The sequence below is a fragment of the Hydra vulgaris genome, chromosome 15 (assembly GCF_038396675.1).
Source record: "Hydra vulgaris chromosome 15, alternate assembly HydraT2T_AEP".
In the NCBI taxonomy this organism is placed as follows: Eukaryota; Metazoa; Cnidaria; class Hydrozoa; order Anthoathecata; family Hydridae; genus Hydra; species Hydra vulgaris.
In genome coordinates this window covers 53,776,085-53,798,940 of record NC_088934.1, presented here as the reverse complement: position 1 = coordinate 53,798,940, position 22,856 = coordinate 53,776,085, and the positions used below count along the sequence as shown (strand labels likewise).

The following is a 22,856-nucleotide window of genomic DNA, read 5'->3' as shown; positions in this document are numbered from 1 at the left end:
AATTTCAATTTCAAACATTACTCCAAATTCACCCAAAAATTATATTTGTATCTTGTGAAATGCTGTGAAATATACAATTTTTTAATGTAAGGCATTATGCAGGGTAATCAAATACAAAAAAAAAAAAAAAAAAAAATTGATGAGGACACAAAATTGTTCAAAAAGACCACTCACTTCAACTTTGAAATACAAATTCTAACAAAAAATACTGCTACTGTAGGGAAAAAATAGCTTGTTGGCTTACTCACATACATTTTCTAAAGTGACATGCATGACATTGTGTAATAAGATCAAAATATAAGATCTTAAAATAAAAGCCTTTTTATATTATCTTAGTTTTAAACTTCTTCTCGATCAAACACCTGGCACCTGACTAATTACAAGCAAACAGTGAAAAATAATTTTAACTGTTTTTATCATCTTGTTTTGTTGTTATTCTGTGATATCAGAAAAATCAAAGGGTTAGGGGTTAGAGATTCAAAGGGATTTCATAAAGTGTAGTGGAAGTGTTTGCATGGAAGTGGAATTGTAAACATTGTTTAAATGAGTTTTTTTTTGTTTTTACTACTTAAATAAAAATTTATTAAAGAATAATAAAACAACATAAAAAATAATTATAAAAAATAACATTAATAAAATAATAAATTATATTAAATAATTATTTTATTAAAATCACTTAATAAAAGAAATGAGAATTTATTTTGCACAATTTATTACTCTAAATGATAAAAACAAAAAAATAAATGGATTTAAAAGTACTACGACAACAGCTTGGATTATACAATAGTAGAAATAATGTATCATTTATTAATTCTAATTTATAAATATCTATCTATGTTTATTTCTTTGAAGTTCATTTAAAGCCCATTTTTTATTCTCAATTTCTATAGTAAGATCGCTGTATTCATTCAAAAGTTGATTGAAGATATCCACAGATTGATACATCGACAATGCAGATTTTGTTTTCTGTATCTTATCTTTTGTTTTTGTAATTTTCTCTTCAAGAAATTTTCTAAAAAAAAAAAATATGACTAAACTTTTTCAAACATTCATTTACCTGGTGAACAATAATTATTTTAGCGAATTATGATTAATCTAGTGAGCGAATTATGATTAATCTAGTGAATTGTCATTAATCTATTGAACTATCATGAACAGAGTTGAGGTCAAATAGATTCTATCAAACACAAATACGTTATTCCTAGATTTCAAAATTACAAATTCAAATTAAAAAAAATGCAATCCATATGCATTTTCCAAATAAAAATACAAACACTTGTACTTTAGGTTATAAAAAAATAAAAAGGTTTTTTTAAGACAAGACTGATAAAATAGTCTACTAAATTGAATATTGAAAACAAATCTTCTAACAAATATCCCTTAAAAACAAATTTTTTTTAGTGTTAAAAATGAAAAATGAATCTCTTTGTTTTCCCCCAAAAAAACTGGTTAACCTGGTTTATGAATAAGTTATGCAAAGACATTTCAATCAAATACAAATATTTAAGGAACTTTTTTAACCAAACACAATACGCCAATACAATAATACAAATACGCCAATTTAGTTTATTTTTACCAAATACATATAAAAATAAAAATATATGGTTGACTCCAACCTTGATAACAATAAACTATAAATTAATCTAGTGAACTATTATTAATTTAGAAAGTTGTCATTAATCTAAGTACAGTGGTGGCACAAAGTCATGACCACAGTTAAAAAACAAGAGAATTTTATTCATTTTTGGCACAATATAAAATAAAACAGCACCACATTGAAATAAAAATGACTCTGCATTGTCAGTAATAAGCGCCACTAATAAAACATTAGAAATTCTGACTAAAAGACTAGTATTTTGTATGCCCTCCATGCGCATCGAGTACAGCCTGTACACGCCTTGGCATTGACTGTAACAGCTTTTGGATGGTGTCAACAGGGATTGCTAGCCATGCAGCTTGCAAATGTTTCCACAAATCATCCAGATTGCTGGGTTTGGTTTTCTGTACCTTTCTGAAGAGCTCCTCCCACAAATTTTCAACGGGGTTGAGGTCAGGACTTTGTGGAGGCCATTCAATAGCATTGGTACAAGCACGCTTGAGACATTCCATTACTTTCTTAGCTTTGTGGCAAGGAGCATTGTCCTGTTGAAAGAAAAATGGTTTGTTTTTACAAAATAGTTTGTTTGCTGGTGGTTTCATTTGTGTTTTTAATATTTCCAAATATTTATCCTGGTTTACCATTCCCGTACAACAATATAAATGACCTACACCTGATCCTGACATGCAAACCCATACCATAAGAGAGCCTCCTCCATGCTTTACTGTAGGAGCCTACACACAGAGGACTAAATCGTTCACCAACTCTTCTAACTGTCCTTGCTGTTAGATGAACTTCATGGTTTTTCCCCATGTAGCTTGCAAGATCCGAAGCCGTGGCGAAACTAATGGACAAACTCGCCCGAACCAAAAGCTGATCCTGCTTTGCAGTAGTTTTACAAGGTTGTCCAACACACTCTAAGTCTGCCACTGTATTGATGTTTTTCTCTTTTCTGGCTGTTCTGGTAACAGTTGACAGTCCAATTTTCATTTGCTCAGCAATATCTCTGTAAGAAATGCCTTGTTTAATCATAACAATGATCTTCAGTCGTTGCTCAGTTGATAGCTTCTGATACATGGCATACACAATGTTCTGCAAAATTATAATACAAAAATAATAAAATGTTTGTTTAATGAAAGAAAACATGATTACAATCATTATTTAACAACAACAAATGTTTAGAAACACAATAAAACTTAAAAAGTTCCAAAAAATTGTTAATTATAGCTAATTAAGATTAATTATTCCTAATTAGCACTGCTAATTATAATTATAATTAAATCTAATTAATTTATTCTCAATATTAGCTCCACGTTTCGGTACGATATGTAGTCGAGTGATAATACATTAATTTCAAGTAAATATCTACTAAAACAATGCTAGAAAAATCTTAAACTTACCAAACTGATACCAACAATTTCTGATCAAATCAACACAGAACAGTAACTAACAAAATTTACAGTAATTATAATAACAAAAATAATGATATTTGGTTGCTAATAACGCGCCACATCGGTAACTAGATATTTAGTAAGGTTTCCGAATAAAAATCGCTACAAAAATTAGTTATTATTGCCTAAGTACACTATTAGAGAGATCAAAATATGCGTGCGGTCAAGACTTTGTGCCACCACTGTACAATCAAAGAATAAAACTTTGGTGAAACATTTCAAAATAAAATATCTGATTTAACTAACCTGATTTTCATCAAAGCTTCAACTGTCTCTGGAGTGTATGTTTCTTTATATAGATGATTTGTCATTACTCTAAAATAAAATAAAAGATATTCCAACACTATACAAAAAAATATTTTGAAAACTTTAAAAAATGAGAAAATTTTGCTGATGTTGCATTAAAACAACCTGTGGAGCAACAAAATATTTATTTACTTTATTTTTAAAATGATGTAATCACATTTAGTTGCTAGCCAATCAGCTGCAATCTGTTTAGCATCTTCTTGTGAATCTATTACTTTAGAAGACATTTTGAGTTGAAGCTCATGAAGTGATAAATCTAAAATCTGAATAAATTTAAAAACTTAATATACAAAAGTAAAATAAAACTAAAAAATTTTGAAATACCTTATATTCTTAATATGAAACAAAATAGATTATGCCAAATGAATGTATTTTATAAAAAATATACAAAATACAATAAAAAAACATAGTAAAAGTGATACCTTGTAGTTATCATTGAAGATTTTATTCAGTTCTTTTTTTTGTTTGTTTATTACTTTCAGTGCATCAGAAAGTTTTTGTTTTTCATTAGAAACAAATGCTGGAAGTTGATTGGCTTTGGCTAATTGCAAACCTTCACTGTCTAAAGTTTAAAAAAAAATTTTTTTTTTTCAATTTCTTTGTAAACAAAAATACTTTTTAACTTTTAATAATAATTTGTAACTTTTAACAATAATTTGTAACTTTTAATATAAAAATATTACAATTTGATAAATTGTAACTATTACTTAAAATTATTTTTATTGCCTAAATATTAAATACCTTTTAAATAAGTTTTGAAAAAATCTTTGGTTCATATGTTGGATATGACATTAATGAATTGATTTCATATTTGGTGTTTACCATTAATTTATACTATTTATAAACTTTCACTATTCAACTATGAATTGTAAAACCCTTTTCAGAAAATTGACAAAAACTCTTTTTAGAAAATGTTGATTGACAAAAGTGCAAAATTATTTATTTTTATTTTTTCCTCAATTTAACATTTGTTTTAAAGCTGCGGAAAAAAAAATTAAGATAAATATTATGTAAAAGTATAGTTATTTGTATCAGGGATGCGGAGTCCCAAAAGGACTCTGGCTTTATATCTCTACTTTTTCCAAGTCTGTAGTGTCCAGAAGCTCATGTTTGTTGACTTATGATCTGCTATAGGAAAAAATTCATAAGATTTAATGATTTGAAACTTCTTATTTTTAAGCCCGGAGTCCTGGAGTCCCGGAGTCCTTGCCACCATTATACTTAAGGACTCCGGGCTCAAAAAATGATTGTTCCTCTAACCTAATACTCTTAATTTTTTTCCAATTAGTAGTCCAAACACTTATTTATATTTTTAGAGCTCCTGGATACCAAATACTAGGATAAAGTAATCTTTTTGCAACTTTCAAATCCGGAGTCCTTTTTGGGACTCCGCATCCCTGATTTGTATACATTAAAACTCCCTCATTAAGGATGTGACTTTTTGGTACTTCCAGATTCCAATATAAAATACAGATGAACTTTGGTTTGAAAGTAACTGAAAAGTCATTGGCTTTATTTAATTTTTGAAAAAGGTCACCCACCATGACCCTTGATTACACACTGGCTCCCAAAGAACCAGAATTTCATAGAGATTTCAGAAATAACAATGGTTTTTAAAAAAAATGAATTGCCTAAATTTTATATACAAAAAACAACAATTTTTAACTAAAAATTGAAAAGGTTGTTTTTTTATGACATTTTGTTTGTGATATTTTTTTCCTAAAAATATCTCAGTAGAAAAGATGATGAATTTTAAAATCACTATAACATTCTGGTTCTTTTGAGACCCAGGATGATATACTTCTGAAGAAAAAAAAATTCACTGATATATGGGAGCCATATTGCACAGAGTGTGTAATCAAGGGTCATGGTGGATGACCTTTTTCAAAAATAAAATACAACCAATGACTTTTCAGTTACTTTCAAACCAAAGTTCATCTATTTTTTATATTGGAAACTGGAGATACCAAAAATTTACCAAAAAATCACATCCCTACTCCCTCATAAAACAAGCATTGCAGAGAACAAAAATTAAAAATTTTAAATTTTTAAATAAGAAAAAATAGGAAAAGAAAAATCATACTTTTAACTAATGCGCATATTTGAAGGTGAGAATTTAATTTAAACATTACAATAAACAAAACTAAATTATGACATAATTGTTTTTCCCTGTGCATTAGAACATTTAATTATGACATAGAATTATTTTTATATAACATAATTACATAAAAACAAAAATCTCTAAATATTGAATGATGATGATCAAAAATGATTTAGATTTTGAAAGTAAAAGCGGTTTCTTAAGTAACAAACTTTATATGTCTTTTATTGTTTTCTCCCTTTTTTTTATCTGCTAAAGAAAATTTTTTAATCTATTTTTGTATGAACAACCTTTAAGGAAGGGGGGTCCGCAGAAGGTTCCAGCGTAAAGTCCTGTTTTAGGATTTAGGGGCCATGGGTGGATAATGTATACTTGTAAAGTAGTACATGCTTACTAATTAATATTTACATTGAAACCTAAATACGCAGTTAAAGTTTTGTAACATTCAAAAAATTGTGCTTTAATCTTCAATTAAAATGTTTATATGATATTTCATTTTTAAACCAACTTAGCTTCTAGGCCTTTAAATCAACATAACTACTAACCGAACAAGGTAATGTATTAAAATACCAATAATCTTCTTTTACTATTCAAGATAACTTTATAGTAAATTATTGTATCTAGTTTTCATAAACTTCTCTTTGCACTTTTTACTACTTGATTTTCCTTGTAAATAAAACAGTAATCTTCAAGGTTGTGGTCACAACATTGTGACCAATTCAGTGTGATCAAGGTGTTTCTTTTCTATTAAACTATTAAACCTAACTTTCCTTACCTTTGTTGTTCGGATTAAATATCTTATACAACTCCAGACAAAATTGTTTTAAATTTTTTTCGATTGAAGGTATAAGAACTTGCTGCAAACTCTATAAAAAGAAAGTTATGCTAGATTTTAATTTGAGATATAAGCAGGAATAGGTATTGCGAGTAGGATAAAAATATCCCTCACCCATCACTTTTTTTCATTTTTGAAATATTAAATTGTAAAAACAGCTGCTTTTTTACTCAATAACAAACAAAGTCAAAGTTAAGTATATGTCCCTGACAAGTAACAAACAACATTGTTGAAATTAAGTGCTTTTCTATGATAAGTCAAAAACAATATTCTTAAAATTAAGTATATTTATATCCTTAGTAAGTAAGAAACAATACTTGATAAGTAAGAAACAATACTGTTGAAGTTGAGTAAAATTTTTTTTTGTAAAAACTGTTGAGTTTAAGTATAAAAATTTCAAGTTCCCTACTAGTAACTATAGTAACTATACTACTAAAATCAGATGAATTATAAAAAAATATTATATATATATACATATATAAATATATATATATATATATATATATATATATATATATATATATATATATATATATATATCTACTTCTTGATGAACCTACTGGAGGTGAAACAGACTATAGAAGATGTTAAGATATTCTTTAAGAACATTGAGCACTCAAATACACTACTGCGGTAGTGGTGTTATGCTAGAGCGCTCGCCTCATAAGCTAGAAGTTCTGAGTTCCATTCCCACCATGTCACAGTAGAAAAAAAAAACTTAGCAAGAAAATCAAACGCAAAAATAAACCTGGTGTATTTCTTTTCTTTTTTGACTTTCTTCAGTGAAGTCATTTTCTGAAAGACCAAACAACTGAGTATCTCTATTATGTTTATCATTTTTTACAAGTGAGATGTTCGTAAAATTTCTTGCTTGAACAGCTCCTAACCTTTCACTAGCCATTCTGAAAAACTAAATTTTAAACAAAATTACCAACAGTTAATTCAAAAAAATTTTTTTAAATTTAAATTACTACTAAGGAACTACTTTGTTAATTTTATCTAATTAAATTATTTATCTCTTATAAAAATATTTTTGTTATAAAAATATTTTTCAAAGTTATAAAAATATATTTTCAAAACTTTATACAAACTTCTTGTACCAAAAATATTTGAAAAAAAAAATGGCTGAACCTTTTTTTCTTCAGAAGAAGTATAGTTTCTATCTGAGTAACCATAGAAGTTTTTTAACAGAATATCTTGAAGTTGATTATACAGAAGATGTTGCTGAAAGTATGTTGTTTTCACATTGTATAATGCTTTTTTTGCCTAAATATAAATAGTTCAGGATATTATATGATAAACAAAACATAAAATAATAAGCTACCACCTCTTAGACAAGTGGTAGTTGTGGTGTTAGGTCCAACAAAAACAGTTCGGAACAACAAGAAGGTAGTGTAGGTGTGGCAGTTGTTAGGAACATTTTTAAGATGCTGTAATGGTGCAGTGGGGCACTATGTAACAAAAATTTGACAAATTTTTTTAACAAGTTTATTTAAAAAATTGTTAAAACAAGTTTGATTCCGACAATTTTTTTGATTGCAATTTTGAAAACAAAAAAATGTGCAACTTGTGTTTTTGAAACTTTGAACAATATTTTTATAAGATCTGCATTGTTTTTTAATGCAAATTTGTGTTTTAGTTTTTAAAAGCTTACAAGTATTTCTTTAACTACAAAAAACATGATAAAAATTTTTGTGCTTTTTTTGTAAATTCAAAATATTTTCAAACTAAAATAATATCTGCAGATTTTTATTTTTTAATAAGTACATCTATAAAGACAATCTAATTTTCTTGTTCTTTTTCCATTGTAAATTTCAAATTTTTATATTTTTTATTAAGATATTTTAATAAAATTAAACGTATATATAAGAAAAAAATAAATTGATTGATGATTTATTGAACTTGAGTAAGAATCAAATTTCATTGAACATTTATATGAATACATGTTCTTTCTTAGTTTTATTGATATTTTAAGTAACAGGCTTTCCTATAGTATTTCTATAGTATTTAAATATCCGTTTCTAAGTTAAATTATCAACATTAGAAATGTTCAAGCTAAATAGGAGAGTCTCATTCTTATTTAGCATACAATCCATTCATGAAATTTTCTTTTAAGTAAACCACAACTTTTTTGATCAATAGTAACAAAAGCTTTAGATAAGTCTATACAAATGCTCAAAGTAAAGTGTGATATAATATAATATAATGCATTAAAACAACCTTTTTAACAAAGCTTTCCTAACAAAAGTCTCCATAACAACAATATAGTAATAAAATAACCTCATCTAACTCTTCTTGAAGCGATAATGATGCTCCAGATTCATCTACATATTTTGAAAGTTTTTTGCAGAGCTGGTTGAGTCCAGGGTACAAGTCGCCAGGTATTTGTTCAAACATATGATAGATATATATCTCATCATTATTAAATATAAAACTTATTAAATAAAATGAAATAAAAAAAATTAAAAAAAAATTAAAAAGTGTATAATGCAATAACTGCAATGATCTTTTTATAATTTAAATTTGGTTTATAACATGTTGTGGTTTCAAAAAAAAACCTTTAAAATTGACAAATAAAGAAGACACAACCCTTAAAAATAAAGACACCAAATAATATTCATAACCAAACACTGTTATTCTGTAATTTGTGTTAATCAAAGTTTTTCTCAAAAAAAAATTAATTAAAAATTAAGTTCTAAAATTAAAAAAAAATTAAAATCAGGTGATAAAAAAAGGAAGAGTGTCAAAATGCAGACTTTTTTATCAGGAAATGCACATTTTTTTCATATTTTAATTTTATAAGGTTATAATAAACATTTTCTTTATTTTATTCACAAAAGAAGCCCAACTAGAAAGAGAACCACCAAAAACTTGAACCTGCAAGAATTAATTCTTTGAAATATTTAATATATAAATTTGTTTTAACTATTATTTGGTTGTAAATTAAAAAAAAAATTAGTTTTTTTGTCCTTTATACACACTTTAACTACTTTTTTGATTTTTTATTAAATAAATTTATTACTAAAATAAATGAAAAAATATATAAACTGAATATATATATATATAATATATATATATATATATATATATATATTTATATATATATATATATTTATATATTTATATATATATATATATATATATATATATATATATATATATATATATATATATATATATATATATATATATATATATATATGTTAATTAGGGAATTCTTCCTGATGATCCAGCAATGGTGAAACTTAAAGTAGAAGATAAAAGTTAGATAAGTGTTTTTTACTAATTTATATATATATATATATATATATATATATATATATATATATATATATATATATATATACATATATATATACATATACATTTATATATACATATACATATACATACATATATATATATATATATATATATATATATATATATATATATATACATATATATATACATATACATTTATATATACATATACATATACATACATATATATATATATATATATATATATATAATATATATATATATATATATATATATATATATATATATATATATATATATATATATATATATATATATATATATATATATATATATATATATATATATATATATAGATAGACTCGGGCTGCCAAAAGGGCGACTAAATATCTAATAAAGCAAAAAAAAACATTAAAACGTTAAAATTTTGAAAACAAAATGTTACATATTGTTACATAATTACATCTAACAGGTTTTTTCTTATAAGTTCTTAAATTCTGATCTTAAATATTTGATTTTTAAATATTATTTAAAAGATTTAAATTAAAAGCATGGAAAAATACATTTAAACATATATCACGCAAAATATTTGCTTAATTAAATAAATAAAAATTTAATAAAATGTGTTTAATAAATAATTAAAAAATATATTAGTTAGAAAAGTACACAATTTACATTCCAACATGTTGCAAAATTGTAATGCAATTTTACATTGCAACATGTTGCAACATTGTAATGTTATAATGTTAATCATAATCAAAATCTTTAAGTAAAAAACTAGCAAAGGTTTTTTAAACATGAAAGATCAGTAACAGTAAAAGAATGCAACCTAGTAGGTAATAGTAATTGTAAAAAAAAGAAAGTGATAAAAAGAAAGAGATAAAAAGAAAAAAAAAAAAGAGAGAAATAGAAATTACAATGGTGGGACAGAGGCTCAAGCTTCTCAGCTGGAGTTGGAAAGTTTTTTTGTATTTTTCATTTTGTTACAATATTGCAGTTGTTCTCACATTTTCAGTACTGGTAATAATACCATATTGAACAGCATTTCAAGACACCAAAGATTTTTCAACATGATGCTTGGATTTGTAACAGTCTATTGACCATCTGGTTGCACACAGAGTTGGATTAAAAAATTCAACTCCTTCCATTTTTCTAACTGCAAAAATTTGCCTACATGGCAATTCTAATTCAAATTCATTAAAGAATATATATATATACACATTCACACACATTATATTCAACTTGATAATAATGTTAAACTGATTTTATATTGGGGCAGGTGAAGATCCATAGCAGTGGAGAAGTCAACCTCCGCAGAAGATAGAAAAATGATACAAAACCTCCAATTTACTTGCGGGTATGGATAGGAGGAGCTCATAAACCTTGGTTGGTAATCATTCTAGCGGTAGCATCACTATAAAATTCTGTAAACACTTTAAATTACTCAGTTCTGATCTGTGAAACAAGGAAGAACAACCAGTTGTAAAAAATGGCATTAACTATTTTATAATTAGTCTTATATTTTTATTTAAAAAATCAATATAAAGGAAACCCATTCAAACCAAACATGTGTGGAGTCATGTAAAATTGTTAAATTTATTTTTATAATTCTTGATAAGTATAAAAATACTTTTGTTAGCTTGGTAACTTTATTTAAAATTTTTTAAATAAATGAACTTTTCTGGATCAAAAAGTATACAGAGTTCCAACATAATAAATTTAATAATACTGATCTATATGTTACAATACAAAAGTTTATGTTCAATTTATGTTTATGTCTATACAACAGAAATTGTTCAAACCAATGAAATAAAAAGTACTCATACACATGCTTGCCATTTCCCTTTAGTATATACTATGCATATTGTTTCAAAATTTGTTATGCATAACTATTAAAATTATACATAACTATTAAAATTAGTGCATAATTATTAAAACTGGTGCATAATTATTAAAATTAGTGCATATTTATTAAAATTAGAGCAAATTATTAAAATTAGTGCATAATTATAAAATTAGTGCATAAATATTAAAATTAGTGCATAATTATTAAAATTAGCGTATAATTATTAAAATTAGTGCATAATTGTTAAAATTAGTGCATAATTATTAAAATTAGCACATAATTATTAAAATTAGTGCATAATTATTAAAATTAGTGCATATTTATACCATACTAAATAAATAGTTTTATTTACAGTTTGTTTATTCAAAGTTTTTTTAGTTAATATTTTTAATTAAAACACAAAATAAAAATGTTTAAATTTTTATAACAAAGAAAATTTATAAGAAACAAAAAATTCTACAAAAAATGTAAAAAAAAAAAATCATTTATAATTTAATAACAATATTGAGCAAAAAATTTCTTGTCATGAAAAAAATATATATATTTATAGATTTTTACATCATTGATTTCAAATCGAAACTCAAAAAAAAACAAAAACATTTATATGACGAAAAGATTTTCTAACAGATTTTATTGCATACATGAGTAATAACAATCAAATATAAATAGAAGAATTTCTAAAAATATTTCTAAGGGAGAATAATTTGATATAAATTTTAAAAAAATACATTCTATAAAATAAACTCATTAAAGCATTAAAAATTATGATGTATCTGTTTTAGATTTATTTGTAACTTTAGTCCCAGATATATGTGAATTTTGTATCATATTGAAGTGATTCTGCAGTTCAGCAAAGTCTATATTTTTAAAAGTCTTGTTAACAACAACATCTTTATTTTCTTTTGATAAATTTCTAAAAAAAAAAATTTAATTAATTGTCATATTATATCTCTATAACATACATACATACATACACTTAAAAGCTTACATACATACATACATACATACATACATACATACATACATACATACATACATACATACATACATACATACATACATACATACTTACATACACATACGAGCTTACACTTAAAAGGCACGTGAACAAAAATATTGTAAAAAAAAGATATTTAATTACTAACATATCTTTAATAGCAGGAGGAAGCTGGTGAACGTTTGGTACACAATCTAGCCGGTTCCGTAGAAGTGTAAATGCTGAGCTTTGAGGCAATAACATAAGAAGCCCATATAATGCTTTGAGCAAATAGTAATTTTTGTCTGTTTCTAGCAACTGAAGACGCAGGACTATAAAAAATTTAACAGAAATAAGACTATGATTCCCATGCTCCAAGATGCCATAGAAATTTATATTGGCATCTTGGAGCATTATAGGTGTTATTGTTAATAACACCTATAATACAGAACAAGTGCATAATACAGAACAAATGTATAATATAGAATATATGTATATAAAAGAACAAATGTATAATAAAAACAAATGTATAATACAAAACAAATGTATAACACAAAACAAGTGTATAATACAAAACAAATATATAATACAAAACAAGTGTATAATGCAGAACAAAAGTATCATATAGAACAAATGTATAATATAGAAAAAATTAATAATACAGAACAAGTGTATGATATAGAACAAATTTATTTTTTATTTGTATTTATTTGATTTTTTAAATCTAAAGAAAAAATAGGGATACAGTTATGATCTAATATACTTCAACATTACACATTTATTTGCATCTATAGAAAAAATGGTGATACATGCATTTTATATACATTGTATCTTATTTATATCTAAAAAAAAAAATGATGTTATGATTTAATTACTCCAAACACCATAAAAAAAGGTTTTAAATGATGGTAAAGGTGGTAAAGCTTAAATGATGATAAATAAAGCTTAAATGATGGTAAAGGTGGTAGTTTAAATAATGGTAAAGGTGGTAGTTTAAATGATAGTAAAGGTGGTAGATTAAAAATGATGTTAGGTATTGCACTTTTGAAAACTTGATTTAAAATTGAAAAGGTTGTTTATAACTTTTTGGGTGATGAAAATCTCAAACTTTATTATACATCATTTAAGAAAGTTGATTTTGAAAGTAATAAGTTTTGAATACTAATCTTTATAAAGAATCTTTTACAGGTCGAATATTTCTGAACCTTTTTAATCCAACTTATCTTATAAAAGAGATTCCACACATAGGGACAAGATTATAAAATAAGTCAAACACAAATGTAGGCTCTTATCTAAAGTCAAAAATCATTACTGATAAATAATTTTAAAAGTAAATAGGCACAAGAATTAACTTTATAGTTAATTCTTTATATAATAAGCAAAATAAGAACAGCGATTTGAAAATTTCATACTAGAATACACAATTATATCATTATTTAATATAATTCTCTATATTCTTTGAAGAGAATTTTTTTTTTTTTTTGAGTTTATGAATAGCTAGAGATTGAAGATTGTTTAATTTTACTATTGCAAAATACTGAAACATGTGATAAATGAGATAACATCAAATAATTACAAGTAACTTGTTAGAATGTTTTAACATTGCCAACATTTTGCTAATATATAAGTTTACATTAAGTAAATCAGAATTGTGAAAATGCTTTGAAAAAACTATAGTTTGTTTTGTTTTTACTGAATTCTCAAATGATATGTGAAAATAATGGCATATTTTTAAATGCGATAGTAGATAGTGGTAGAACACTCAGCTCACAACCATTCAAATCCATCCTACACCTCTGGGAGTACTGCACACAACCTGTTTCTCTGTGCAGTGACCCTGCACAGAGAAACAGGTATTTGGAGTTTAAGGTAGAGAGAGAGTTGTAAATAAAATAATGATATTAAACAAAAATTAAGCAGCCTCAGTCTGTTGCAGAGCTTTAGAAAGGTGAACTTTAAAATCAAAAAAAAAAAAAAAGGTTCAACTTACCAGATTTATGTGGTATTTCAAGTTAAGAACATTTTATAAATTACCTTGTCAATAAAATACTGCTGTTAACACAGGATGGGTGGTAAACACATGAAATTTATATTTTTAGGTTATTAAAAACAAACAACTTCAATTTCAGTTCTTTTAGATTTTGATACCTGGTTGCACTGAATAGCTGTTACTGAACACTAATACAAATGAACCACAATTTCAATACTGTTAAAATCTTTAATAGTATTGCCTTTTAACAATAAAGAATTTGTTTTAATTACTTAGCCAAGTTTAGTAACTAGGTTACGAAATTTTGATTTGATGCCAAGATGAAGAAGATTAACAGGTAAGTGTATAAGTATATAATAAAATATAAATTTAATATAACAGTGTATAATAGGGTGTCCAAAATAAAAAATTTATTGCACCTATGTTTTTCCCATTCATTTATGTCTACTGAGTTCATATATATGACTAAAAATTTTTTCTGAGGTCAATTTCAGCTATATGTAAAATCTCAATTTCTTAATTTTCGATAAATTTTTTTTTACATTTTTTTGGTGCGAATCCAACTTATAATGCTTCTTACCCTAGAGAATTTAGAAAATGTTTGTAGACTATATAAGAACCAGTCCATCCGGCCTATTTGGTAAAGAAGGTTCATTAGAGCCTGATTCACAGAGTGGGTCGATAATGATGGCTAGTTGAACAACCTTGTGTTTTCTGTATATTGTTTTGTTTTAACTGGATTTTGTCTGTTCTTTTGATTTTAACCACTTATAATAATAATAATTATAAGTTGAATATGAACTAGTTTTTTCATATATTTATATATATTACATAATGAAAAATATATTATATATATTTTTCATTATGTAACAGTTATGTAAACCAATATACATATATTTACTTGAAAATTGTATAATTAAATGCAAAAATTCTAAACAAAGATGTGTTGCCTCTACTGTAATAGACGCTTGGAAGAAAGCACTTCAAGACTTTATCATCAGTAGATCCAGTGTCAGGGATAAAATACTGGAGCTCCAAAATAAGTACATAAATTTGCATCATCTCAAATCGTTGAATTGGAACTCTAGCAATGGCAACTTCTCTAAGATACAGAATAAAGTTTTTTGAGGAGAGTAATAGACTCTTTGATATTTCATTGGCAAATTTTGAACAAAATCAGGATCATTTTCATTCAGAGAATGCCAAAAAGGAGGATATTAAGTTCTATCTAGACCAAATAGGAGAGCAAAACATGTATATTACAGAAGAACTAGATGAAGTATTACAAAACTCAGGTGAAAATAAAAATATTCAGCTCAAGAGGAATGAAGAAGCAAAAGGTAAAGGTCACAATTAATGCAGTAAAATCCGATGAACGTGAGACTTTGTGAGAAAAATTTACTAATAATTTCTAATAGATTCAGTCATTCTACTAAATGATAAGAATAAGTGCTGAAAATCTGGTAGACTGTACTGCGGCAGTTCTGCCTGATACAGAGTAGGTAAACACCCACAAACTTCATTAGTAGCTGCTATTTGCAATAAAGCTGGTGTAAATCTAGAATTAATCTAACAAGAAGCAAAGCTCATAGAAAAAGATTCAAGAATATTAGGATATATTAAGAATATTAGGAGATATTAGGAGATAAGCTCAGGCAAGAAATTATAACTACTCTGAAGGGAAAAAAGCTATATGTTTATTTTGATGGAAAAAGGATAAAACAGATTGAAGAATATCTAAAAGTAACTGTTTCTGTAGAAAGAATAGTAGTCAGTGTTACATCCCCTGATATGGATGACACAGATGACATACTGCTAGGTGTCGTTCAGACACCAAGTTCTAAAGGTAGTGACCAGACTGAAGTAATGTTGAATCTGCTAGAATACTATGACATTGTAGATCAAGATTTGTTTTTTGTAACTTTACTGCATCCAATGCTGGAAAACACTCTGGAGCTGTTGTTACCCTTAGCTCTATTCTTAATATTTCACTTATATGGTTTCTCTGTAGAAGACGTATGCTAGAAATACACATCTCACACTTTCTGGAGGCTTTGACTGGAAAGAAGATGAATGGCCCAGGAAAAGGACTGAATGTCAAACTCCAGAAAAATTGGTGTTTTTTCAAGAAAGAGGTTGACAAGATGATAGATCTAGGTTTGATTGGAGTCAGCTTCAGGTTGAGTCACCCTTTTATGAAAGTGCTAAGAAAGCTCTGGAGTTTGGAAAAGAAGCCCTTGCCTCAAAAACTTTTGAGAGGGGTGATTAGAGGAAACTATGCGAGTTTTTTGTTTTCTATTTGAGAGGAGAAGTACCTGGACTGTGTTGTCATCAACCTGGAGCCTGCCATGAAGCTAGGTACAGTATATTGAAAAAGAAATGCGTAAGTATACTAAGTAACATATAAATAAAAAAAATATAATAAACAAATATTAATGGTGAAAAAATCTTACTCTTTAGGTTTATGGCTGATGACTTATATATTCTTACCTTGAGAATAACCAATAAGATCACCATGGTTACCAGCGAAGTGGAAAAAAAGATGATAGAGACAGCAGCCTTCTTCACATCTGATTGGTATGCACCTTGGTTTCTAAAGTCGTACTTGGTTGCAAATTCACCCTTAAATGATCTTGCTTCTTTCAAGAATGCTTTTTGCATCAAAGAAAAAATCCCAATCTTGGGTCACCATTGGTTGCTAGTATGCAAAAACATAACTGGTACAAGTTCAAGATTGGAAAACCTGAGCTACCAGTCATATGTGAGTCTACTGAGCTTTGAGAACTGGTAGGTCCAGAAAGTTGGCCTCTGTTAAAAAATGCAGAAGTCCCTGATGGTGAAATAGAGCTTTGGAGGATGGAAAAAACCCCAAAGTCATTAGATTTATTCAAAAAAGATTCAAAAAATTTGAATTGTGTCAAGGATTATGCAGAATGAAACATACGCCTTATTGAGGACTTTGAAGGATATGCGGTAGTGGTGTAGTGGTAAAGCGCTCGCTTTATAAGCGAGAGGTTCCGAGTTCGATCCCCACCACGTCTCTGGTAGTACCGCGCTCAACTTGTTTCTCCGCGCAGCGGCCTTGTTCATCAAGGTTCGTGTTTTGGAGTTTTAGAGTTAAGAGAGGGTTATAACCACTATTAAGTAGCCTCCTCATCTGTAGTGGCCTTCTCGGCCTTGGGGAGGTGAATAACAAAAAAAAAAAAAAAAAAAAAAAGTGTATATAAATCTGACAAAATGCAAAGGTTTAATGCTGGTGGCTCGGGACAATAGAAAGAAGCTTAAAAAAGATCTTTATAAACCCCAGTTAAAAAATATGATTTACTTTTCTTGAAATACATGTTTTTTGACACATTTTTGTATTTTTATTTGGAAAATGTGTAAATTTTTGGTTTTTTACAAAAAATGGAACTTTACACATTGCTGAAATTGTGGTTCAACAATGTTTTTTTACATGTTTGTAACCAGGGGACACTGGAGAATGGGAAAAATTGCGTGCACATAGAAATTAAAAAAAAGTGTAAATTCGGAAAACCCTAGTGTATAATACATCCAATACACAAAAAACATACAAAAATTAATAATTTTAACTACTTAGGCGTCAAACTATTAAATCGTTAGAGTATTTTCATAAAACCTTTTTGATACTTACATCTAAATATAAGAGATTCTCATAAAGTACTACTCTTTTAAACACTTACATGTAAATATAGGAGATTCTATCATTTGGATAAGTTTATCAATTTGCGAAAGAAAGTCAGCATTTACTTCTAGACTACCACTAAAATGTTAAAAAATTGAAAATACAAAAACATATAAAAAATATTAAACTAAAGGTAGAAAATGTGCTATTAAAACTTATTTTAAAATTTGAGTAAAATTATCTAAATAAAAAAAATTTAGAATTATTTTAATTGATTATCTAAATTATGTATAACTTAAACATGCAAGGAATGCAACCCTTAGTCTCAGATTTTGCTGATTTTTACACCACTTAAAATTTTTTAAAAATTATCCGCAAAATTTCATCATCTAATTATAAAATGGTTTCAAAGATATAACTACATAAACTTTCCCATAAACCATCAAAAATGCATTATTTTGAAAAATGGTTTTGATCTTTGTTTCTGTTCTGTATGCAATGAAAAGCTGAAAATATGTACACTTACATATTTTGAAGCAAAGAATACAATAAAACAACTTAAAATATATAGAAATAACACTTGTTATTGTGACCTTTATCACAATTTTAGTGGGCCGATTTTATCTACAAAAATGCCGATGCAGCCCGATTTTTCTTTTTTAAATTTCTTTTATAGATGTTGTCCTGAATAGTTTAGTTAGAAGTGTTACAAAAAATTAAAATGAATTTTTCTTAAACAAAAAAAAACATGGTAAGATTCACCTAGATTTGTTTACTTATAAAAAAGGAAGTATGAAAAATCAAAGGAAAAGGAAAAGTGTCTAAAGTGCTCTTAAATAATTTATTACATCTCAATAAAAACTCCCACCTAACCTTTTATTCCCACCCATCCTTTTATTCCCACCCCACCTTGCGGCGTCAAGCACCTGAGAGTAACTTGACAGTAATGAAACTGAAACAGCTTTGACCAAATTATTCTTTTAGTTGTTGTTATCTTCTTCTGTTTTTGTTTTTTTTTCAGTAGTTTTATAAAATCTGATCCTAAATTTCAAAATTTTATTAAAATTTAACTGGGGGTTTGAATTATAAAAATGCAGATGTATAGGCTCATTTTTTTTTCAAAAGTTATCTAAGTGAATTGAATTGTGGTTTTTTCTACAACGGAAATATAAAACATCATTAGTCATCATTAGTAGATAAATTTAATGGGGAAAATTAGAGTCATAATCTGACTTTTTTATTTAATGTTTCTAATATTATATCGAACTTTTATTATTATACTAAACAAGTTTTGACTTACTAAACTAATTTTAATGAATAATAAACAGTTGTTTTTTATTTGAACAATGTGGCCAATTATTGGTAAAAAAATATCAATATTTAATAAAGTTGTTTAATCACTTTCTGCATTTTATTATTTTATCACTTTCAACATTATACATGTTACAACTAGTTTTATATGATGGAGCACCTAATATTTAATTTAATTTAGCATTTAATAGTTTATCAAATTGAGCCTAAAAGGTAATTCATGGTCAAAATTCAGACTATGAATTACCTTTGCAATTTATAAAAAAAACATGATGTTTTCACATGGAATCGCCTTTATGAGTCCACAAAGAAAACTAAACAATACACATTTATACAATGCCTATTTATTTTGAATCAAAAATTAAAACAATTTTGAATATACTGATATATGTTAATGTAATGGGTAAATTATAAATCTATTGGATGGTTGATTTTATTGGATGGTTGATTTTATTCATAGAGAACATTGATTGCTTTCAGGATGCTTTGTTGTTTTCAGGATGCTTTGTTGCTCTCAACATACTTTGTTGCTCTCAGGAGGATTAACCATGTTGCAAAAAAATGGCATTAATTTATATTTAACATATAAGAAAAAATTTTATCATTTAAGAAAAAATTTAAAAACATTTTTAATGAATATTTGATAAACTTTTAATATTTCTAAAATTTTTTGGCTTTTTTATATTTGATTGTGTTTTCATAAAACAAAAAGTTTCAAGTTATTTAACATAAAACTATTCGCGTGATTACTGCTTTGAAAAAGATTGTGTCGTAGCATAAGTTATAGTACTGTAGCATCACTGATAAAAAAATACTTTAGGTAAAGATTTTTTAATGAGTCGATAGTTTTTAATTTGATACAACAAGTATCAAATTAAAAACTATATTGAGTAGCAAGCAACACTGATAAATTGACCAGTGTCAAATATTGAGAGATAAAGCCATTACTTTGATTAACGTACAGACAACGTGCTTAAAAAGACAAACACAAAGATTGGCAAATCCTTATGTTTGTCTTATATGTTTGTCTTTGTGTTTATATATATGAAATTATTATAATAATTAGATTTCTAATAATTTGAAAAAACAGATTACAAGTCATATTGATCAAAACATTTTTGAAAAAAAAAAAAGAAAAGAAAAACATGATAGAACTACTTCCAACACCATACAAAATAATTGAGCATAATTAAATAAACAAACTATTAAGACACAGTTTCACTGTATTGCAGTAAAACTGTATCTTTAATTTATTATCACAGACTTTTTTTATAACAGACTTTTATTTTAAAAGACTACCATACATTTTTTGCTATCATCGATTGCTATTTAATTTTAGACTATGTGAAAAACTATGAACAAAATCAACAGCTCCTGATTCTTATTTCATATTTCAAATCCTGATTTGTTGGAGTTTCTTTTTTGCTAATATTTCAAAAAGAAAAAACTTTAATTTAAGTTACAATTTAAATTTGAAATTCATTTTCTTTTTTAAATTATTTTAATAAAAAACTCAAAAATATTTTTTAGCGGTACAAGGTATGATAACTAGTTTGTACCATGCTTCAGTTGATGGTTTCAGTCGATGGCTTCAGTCGATGGTTTCAGGAAGCTCAAAGTTACTATTTACTTATATACAAATAACATTTTGTACAAATTAAATTTTTTTAAATTGCAACAGCGCATGTAAAACTCACAACATAACTCACAATTTCAATAAAAGATCACAAGCATGTTCATATGTTTGAGCAAGAAAACACAATGATACCGTAGCAACTGGATTATGACACCAACAACGATATAGACATGTAAATAAAATACAGCTATCCTATAAAAATAAATTACTAGAAATCATTATAAAGAATCAAAATAAATATTGCATAAAAATAGTAATTAAATATATATAAATTAAATTTTACAAATTATAAAAATAATTATCTACAGAACTTTTTTTTTGTCAACTTTATATTCTTATTTTTTAATGACATAATTTGTCAAAACTTGTAAAAAAGAAAATGTAAAAATTAAATTACATTTACAGGATCTATTTTAGAAAAATAATTTAGGCAGCAGTAATTTACCAAAATTATGAAATCTTTTCTTAACTAATGTTTAGGACCAGGTGGTGAGATTTTTCTTAAGGTTTTGTGCCAAACCAAATATATTTTTAGGTGCATAATAGTTCAACCAAGTTATGTCATAATTTCATCAACATGATTAGAAAAGCAATAAAACTGTAAGCATGAGAATCAAATTCACTGAAGGTTTCATTCATGATAATTATATTATGATAATTATATTATATTGCGGTAGTGGTGTAGTGGTAGAGCGCTCGCTTCATAAGCGAGAGGTTCCGAGTTTGATCCCCACCACGTCCCTGGTAGTACCGCGCTCAACTTGTTTCTCCGCGCAGCGGCCTTGTTTGTCAAGGTTCCTGTTTCGGAGTTATAGAGTTGATGTTATAGAGGGTTATAACCACAATTAAGTAGCCTCTTTATCTGTAGTGGCCTTCTGGGCCTTGGGGAGGTGAAATAACAAATTTAAAAAAAAAAAAATTCTTGTTTTTGTATTTTTATGGTAAGAAGTAAGATTTTTTTAAGATAGTAAGAAGTAGTGCTGAGCATTATTTTGACCAATCCGGATTACGGATTACAATTATTTAATCCGAATTTCGGATCAATCCGTTTTATCCGGATTCACGGATCCAATCCGCCGATTCGGATTTTGGATTCAATCCGTTGATTCGGATTTCGAATCCAATCCGGCTTCATTGTTTTTGAGATAATCAGCTATTTTTTCATTATTATCTAGTATCAACCTAAATAATTCGAATTACGATCTCAGATCTATTGACAATCAACTCAATATAAGACCCCTAATAGCAAATACACCAGGGTTTTCGAGTTTTTCACAATTTATTATTAGATACCCACCTATGAGGTAGGAACTAGGAATTAGAAAGTAGCAAGTAGGTATTTACTATTTTTATTAATAAAAAAAGGAGATGTTATGTGCGTATTTGTATGCAATTCATAGCCAAATCTAACCTCATGTGGTTTTAAAATAAAAAGTCAAAGGTGCTAAAGTTTATTTTATTGATTTTTCTAATCAATTAATATATATTTTTCATTTTTTCAAGTTATTTTTAAAAAGTATATGTATGTCCCATCTTGTAATATAGATAATATATATAACATGGGTTTTTAATCAAAATTATTAGGAGGTCCTAAACCCAACTCCCAAGTTGTATCCTAAAACTAGTAACAAAATTAAAAAAAAATAATAGTGAAATAAAAAATAACCAAAAATATAAAGTAAAAATATTATGAAGTATGTATATACTATATATCAAGACTAAATTGTGATACCAAATTCAGGTTTAAAATTTTAAACTATAAACATCAAAAATGTATTAAAGTATGAAGTTGAAAACTTGTTTGTTGTAACATTTGATAGAAGGTTGTTTATTAAATCTTAGTATATTTAAAGAACTGTAGAAATTCAGGTTAATGAGCACTTAATATTGTTATACTTAT

At 26.6% G+C, this 22,856-nt stretch overlaps 2 protein-coding genes across 2 annotated transcripts in view; both read right to left on the bottom strand.

Annotated features, from left to right (window-relative positions):
• Positions 1–776: 776 nt before the first annotated feature.
• On the bottom strand, positions 777–8,758 carry LOC101241083 (uncharacterized). The gene is made up of 8 exons (XM_065818753.1): positions 8,571–8,758; positions 7,422–7,556; positions 7,039–7,200; positions 6,231–6,321; positions 3,777–3,916; positions 3,487–3,617; positions 3,295–3,363; positions 777–1,012 (listed from the first exon to the last, which is right to left on the bottom strand). The coding sequence occupies exons 1-8, from the start codon at positions 8,685–8,687 to the stop codon at positions 829–831; spliced, it is 1,029 nt and encodes a 342-aa protein (XP_065674825.1). The 5' UTR covers positions 8,688–8,758; the 3' UTR covers positions 777–828.
• A 3,048-nt stretch (positions 8,759–11,806) lies between these two features.
• LOC100212842 (protein VAC14 homolog) overlaps positions 11,807–22,856 on the bottom strand; it is a 67,123-nt gene continuing 56,073 nt past the window's right edge. The window contains exons 13-16 of the mRNA XM_065820007.1: positions 21,030–21,148; positions 18,068–18,147; positions 12,546–12,708; positions 11,807–12,313 (exon numbers count right to left, since the gene is read on the bottom strand). Coding sequence (XP_065676079.1) covers positions 12,163–12,313; positions 12,546–12,708; positions 18,068–18,147; positions 21,030–21,148 — 513 coding nt within the window. The 3' untranslated portion in view covers positions 11,807–12,162. The remainder of the gene's footprint in view (positions 12,314–12,545; positions 12,709–18,067; positions 18,148–21,029; positions 21,149–22,856) is intronic.